This window comes from Arachis ipaensis, chromosome B05 (genome assembly GCF_000816755.2).
Source record: "Arachis ipaensis cultivar K30076 chromosome B05, Araip1.1, whole genome shotgun sequence".
Lineage (NCBI taxonomy): Eukaryota > Viridiplantae > Streptophyta > Magnoliopsida > Fabales > Fabaceae > Arachis > Arachis ipaensis.
In genome coordinates this window covers 140,597,665-140,603,141 of record NC_029789.2, presented here as the reverse complement: position 1 = coordinate 140,603,141, position 5,477 = coordinate 140,597,665, and the positions used below count along the sequence as shown (strand labels likewise).

At 32.3% G+C, this 5,477-nt stretch overlaps 1 protein-coding gene across 1 annotated transcript; it reads right to left on the bottom strand.

The window, feature by feature from the left end:
• On the bottom strand, positions 672–4,359 carry LOC107644496 (methyl-CpG-binding domain-containing protein 2). Its single transcript, XM_016348365.2, has 5 exons — positions 4,202–4,359; positions 2,223–2,816; positions 2,060–2,113; positions 1,750–1,907; positions 672–1,170 (listed from the first exon to the last, which is right to left on the bottom strand). The coding sequence occupies exons 2-5, from the start codon at positions 2,789–2,791 to the stop codon at positions 986–988; spliced, it is 966 nt and encodes a 321-aa protein (XP_016203851.1). The 5' UTR covers positions 2,792–2,816; positions 4,202–4,359; the 3' UTR covers positions 672–985.

The window sequence follows — 5,477 nt, the reverse complement described above, 5'->3', positions numbered from 1 at the left end:
AAATAAAAACATATATTTATACACAAATATATAATGACTGATTTTTTGTGTGTATATAATATTTTTTAACTTAAAAAGTATTATAGTTAGTTGGAATTATTGTTAATTGTTTAACCAACAATAAGAGAGTTTTGTTTTATTGTGTTTAACTTAAAATTTTTAAGCAATTAGAGATGTGTTTATTTTTGTACCTTTTGTTATTAGAATATTTATACAATTATACGAATAGAACAATAGATGTTAATAATGAAATCTTTTTAAAATGAATAGCAATAGAAAAGTTCAATCTCTTACTATTATTTACTGTTAAACCACCTATTCAAATGTTCAATAGTTCAATGTTTTTATTTGAATCAAAACCATATGTTATTTGGCCTCTGCATTGTTATTTGCATTATATTATTCTCCCTTGTGTAAGAACTCAAATAAAAGGAGAAAAAATGATAGAGTAGAGACAGATGAACACAAAAAGTCTCATGTTGGATCACCGCCACAATTTTCAGATTAAAACATTGCTTTTGAACATGGTTCTGTTGTGGGGTAAGCACTCAGTTTCAAAAGATCAAGTATCGAAGACATTGCAGAAACTCAACTTGTACAAATGTAAAATGCAGTTCTAGGAATACCAAGATATTGATCTCATCAATAACTCCATATTTGGGGCAAAATCAGGCAAGAACGCAACATGCAAATCGACTGGTTCTTCAATTGAGACTGGTAAATCACAGTACCATCTTCTGTACATTGTTTTATGGGCTCAGATTACACTTTGAAAGGTTATACAACTTTCATCTTCTGTAGCAGTTCATTTTCGACAACATCATTTCGTGTTCTAAACAAAAAACTGAAAACCTATTTCCCTAATAACCAGAAAATTTTACAGTAAGTTGCAATCTGTCTACCCAAAAAAGTAGCGAAAAAAGGAGGCTATCATCCATCCAAACAATACGCAGAGATTTTGATCAGCAGCCTTTAGTTTCCACCATTAACTTCTGAGTTGAAAATCTTCATTAGCATCAGGCACATCCTTTTGGAGTGAACTCTCAGTCGCTCGCTTCTTTGTTGGTGGATTGAGAGGGTAATCATCATCCAGTACAGCAGCGAAAGGGACAGGTTTTTCTTCATGCAACTTTGCAGTGTCTTCTGGTGCGGCCCATGCTAGTGGACTCACTGCAAAATATCAGCATCAGCATAACAATAGCTGTAAGCATGTAACAACAACCAAGTCTCATCCATTTGAGTAACGTAAGTTAGGATACACGAAGCAAATGACACCGGTGTTCTAACGTAAACAATCTCTGTTGTTAGTAAATCGTTAATCTAGATGCTTTTGCTGCAAGGATTCTAAACAAATCCTTAGTGTGTTTGTCTGTCTGATTCAAATAGGTTGCTATATTGACAGATACTTGCATTGCTGCATTCCAAACTAAAGACGAGAAGTTAATGTATTTCAAATCAGATGTCAAGCTTTATGATCATGGAAAGATATGGCAAAAATCACAAAATAGAATAATTTCTGGCACCAGGGTTTAAGGACTGATTGTAAAATAATATAAAAATAAGAGAATCTAAACCAAAAGATATGACATAGTTAATCAATAATGCACCAATCTCTACAAGAATATACTGAAAATAAGATTATAGTTCAGAATTGTACAATTTTTATTGAAATCAACTTTGGTGCATCAAGTGTTAAATGGCATATATCATTCAATCATATATACACTATCTTTCACTAATAAAATATACCTTGTTCAGGTTCAACCGGTCTGCCGTCTTCATATGAAGATTTAAGTTTCAGGGAGCGCTTCCTCACATAGTTTTCTTGCAATGGCTTTGGTATTTGAAATGAGAACTGAGAAAGAGTTACCCCATCTCTTATATATTCCGGGTGCTCCAACAAGAACCTAAAATCACAGATTCACATACAAGAGTTTTACAAGAAACATCAAAGCAAATGTTTACATAAAATTATGAAAATAGTAATAAAACTCAAACGGGGTGGTAAGTATCAAGGTCATTCTGGTAAAATAGTAAAACAGAAGTAGCAAGAACATACTTTTGGACCTCTACCATTGAGCGGAGTCTCTTGCCATTTGGCGCTACATAATATCTGAAATAATAAAAAAAACAGATTGATGGTTGAAAAATGAGAATCAGAACAGTAGCATGTATCTACACCTAACATTTGGGGAAAAAAATGACAAATAACACGTGCATACACATCTGCAAATTTGGTGCTTCCTTCGGCTCTGATCCGTAGTAGTCGCTCCCAACCAGCTGGAGGCTGTGCAATGTTTGGCTTATCAATAGCCCAAACCCGGCTCCCATCCTGAGAAATATCCTCTGGATCATCGCAAGATACATCCGGCCGCCACTCACGAGCTTTTTGACAAATGAATGGCTGTTCAAGTAGATGCTCCCGTATTTCTTCATATTTTTCCTTTGTGGGAATCAGCCTCCATTTAAAGCAGGATGCACATTGAACAGTGAAAGCACCAACTGACGGCAAGATTCTGGGAGTTGTACTTGGAGGTTTGCTTCTTGGAGGCAACGGAGGTGTACACTGAATAGCACCAGGAAACAGATCAAGTGTGTTGCGACCACTTGCCGTGGGATCATAAAGGACTAATTGTTTAGATATGTCATTATTAGAGGTGTCATTTTCATCATCTGAAGAAGAAAGATCTATGGGATCTGATGGGTTGCTATGCTTGTAACTGGTTAAATTTGAACCCGATAAGCCTTTGACTTCATTCCTAGGTGTTAGGGAAAATTTACCACGATGCATCTGATTTCTCCCAGAAGTCTAGTGGCTGCAATATTCAAAAAACAAATCAACAAAATACTGAAGAACAAAACCTTGATATTTTCACAGAACAAGCCTAATGATTTTCCAATTTGTCATGTTTCATGTGATTCTATTAATCCTCTAAGTGCCACACATTTTGTATTCGGATGTTCAGGCTTAACCACTGACATGTCTTGCCCTACTATAAAATAAGGCTAAATAGTCTAAGAAATAGATTAGGAAACAAATTTAAAACATAGCAAACTGGATTCATGTAACAATGCAAAAACTTGTAAAATAGGTAAGTTGTTTTGACATGCCAACTTCAGTCGTTTGCCAACAAGCTAGCTAAGAATAACGATACATCCTCCTAACCACATTCTTAAAAATCCTCCTAATTACTTAAAGAAAGTATTATAAAACAATCTTCCCAAGGCTATGGCCCGATTGCTAGCATAACAAAGTAACCAGCATCTGGTTTGAATAAAGTTTACCCTAAAATTCCAACAGGTTAACCCATTTCTTTCAAGACTAGTTATCTTGGACATACCTAAAGGCATTTCCACATTCCCTCTAACAATAGCACATCCAACCACGAGAAAACAACCAGATTTTTTTTTTATTAAAAAAAAAAACCGAAAACAAAGGTAAACCGGACATTTACCTAAGCTACATCCCCAACACAGAAAGCTAGCAGGGTATACCAAAGGATCCAGAAACAGCAGCTATCAGCTGATTAGGCCATAATTCTCAAGTTTTAAGACCCTTCCATAGAAATGGATCTCAAGCATTTTTAGACAGTTGACACAAACTTAGTCTTGCAAGTATAAGTACTCTTGTTCAACAACAACAACAACTCTTGTTATATATAACAGAAAACACTTTCTGCAATAGCTTTTCTCTTTATCATGGGGATTATACCAGATAAGCATCAAATCATGCAATTCAAACCCTCAAGGAACATAGATCATCATCAAAAGAGGGGAACAATAATACAAAAAGGGGAGATTCTACTTAAAAGTAAATAGCAAATAGGAATTATATTGTAACGTTGCAAACATGTAACGTTCTTTTCTGTTGAAAAAGAAGGGGAAAAAAACACAAACACACACAAATTTCTGAGGAACAAAAATGGATGCATTTTATGCAGAAAAATCAAATAGCTGAGCTACCTAGCTAGCTTCTAAGACAATCAAACAACATTTTATTTTCTTTTTTTTTTTTGGAAAAAGGAAGAATCTGAGATTGGAACGACGAAAAATTGGTTACGAACAATGTGTTGTGGTTTTCATCACTCTTTTTCTACGAAGTATTTCTGTTCTATGCATTAAATCTATGATCCGAAGAGCGAAAATTAAAAATATATATATTAAAAATTGGAAATGGAGAATAACGCAAGAAGAAACGTACAAGTGGATGTGAAGGAAGGATCGTTGGCCGAAGAGAACAAAACCGTGCGATGCAGAGAGAGAGAGAAATTTGTTTTGTTGTGTTCTGAAGAAACAAAGGAGAAGGAAGATGAAAGAGCTCAATCTCAGAATGAACAAATATATTTATTATTGTTATCGTTTGTCGAAAAATCATAAATTCATAATAAATTAATTAAAGTAAACTCTCACTTCCAAAACATTTAAATTTTACCAAAATTGCTTGTAACAAGATGTTTGGTTTTTCGTAGTTTTAATTTAATTTAAATTTTTATTATTCACATACAAAATTAAAAAAAATATTTAGCTTAAAATTATTAAATTTTAAAATTAAAAGTTTTTTTTTAAGTAAATTTTAGAAAACTTTTCGTAGAAGTTTGATTTTTAAATTAATTAAGATGTTCACAAACCATGCAATGTAATATAATTTAATCAATAAATTGAAATTGTATCCCCTAAATTTGGAATTAGCTAACATAATTAACTTATCTTATGATAGATTTAATTTCATACACCATAGTATTTTTCAAAAAAATTATGCAAAATGTTTCACTGTTAAAATTATAAAAACCATTTTGCTCTTTGACCTTTCATACACTATCAAATTGAAAGTTTTTTTTAAATAAATAAATTAAATTTCATATTCACTTATATATATATTTTTAAAATTATTTATATTCTTGCACTATAGTTCTTATTTCTGCATATGAGATAGGCATAAAAAAACAAATATACGAAGAAATCATATTTATACATATTTTATTTACTAGGTACACCATAAATATGTTTGCACAAAAGCAAAAAATGTTTGAAAAGTAGAAGTGTTTGCAGTACTCTTTATACTAATTTAAAAGGTAAAATACTATGATTTATTATGATTTTAATTATATTAGTTTGATTTTTATTTTTTAATGTAATTTAATTTCATTCAAAATATTGAATTAAATCTACCGTGATTTACATTAGATTGGTTTATTTCATGTTGAAAGAAAAAATTAACCGTTTAAAGAAGATGGAGGTAGTTAAGAGTGATGACAGTTTTTAAAAGATGATGTCGTTGTAGGAATTTTATAAGAGTAATTTGTTGTTGTTCTTGCGGCTGTTACAGTAAGGTTTGGGAGAGGGAGGAAGTGACTTTTATTGTTGTTGTGGTTGCTTTGGAAAGTAAAAGAGGACGAAAGAGAAGGCGAGAAAGAAGGGAATAACAGAATTGGTTCGATATCTCGGCCAATTTTAATAATGAAATATTTTTATATAAT

What these genes read in the sequence shown, in the direction of transcription:
- LOC107644496 (XM_016348365.2), bottom strand. Translation starts at nt 2,791, where the DNA reads ATGCATCGTGGTAAATTTTCCCTAACACCTAGGAATGAAGTCAAAGGC. An exon ending in AGCACCAAATTTGCAGATGT is followed by an intron (nt 2,114 to 2,222) that starts GTATGCACGTGT and finishes TTATTATTTCAG; the next exon opens with ATATTATGTAGCGCCAAATG. An exon ending in TCAATGGTAGAGGTCCAAAA is followed by an intron (nt 1,908 to 2,059) that starts GTATGTTCTTGC and finishes CTGTGATTTTAG; the next exon opens with GTTCTTGTTGGAGCACCCGG.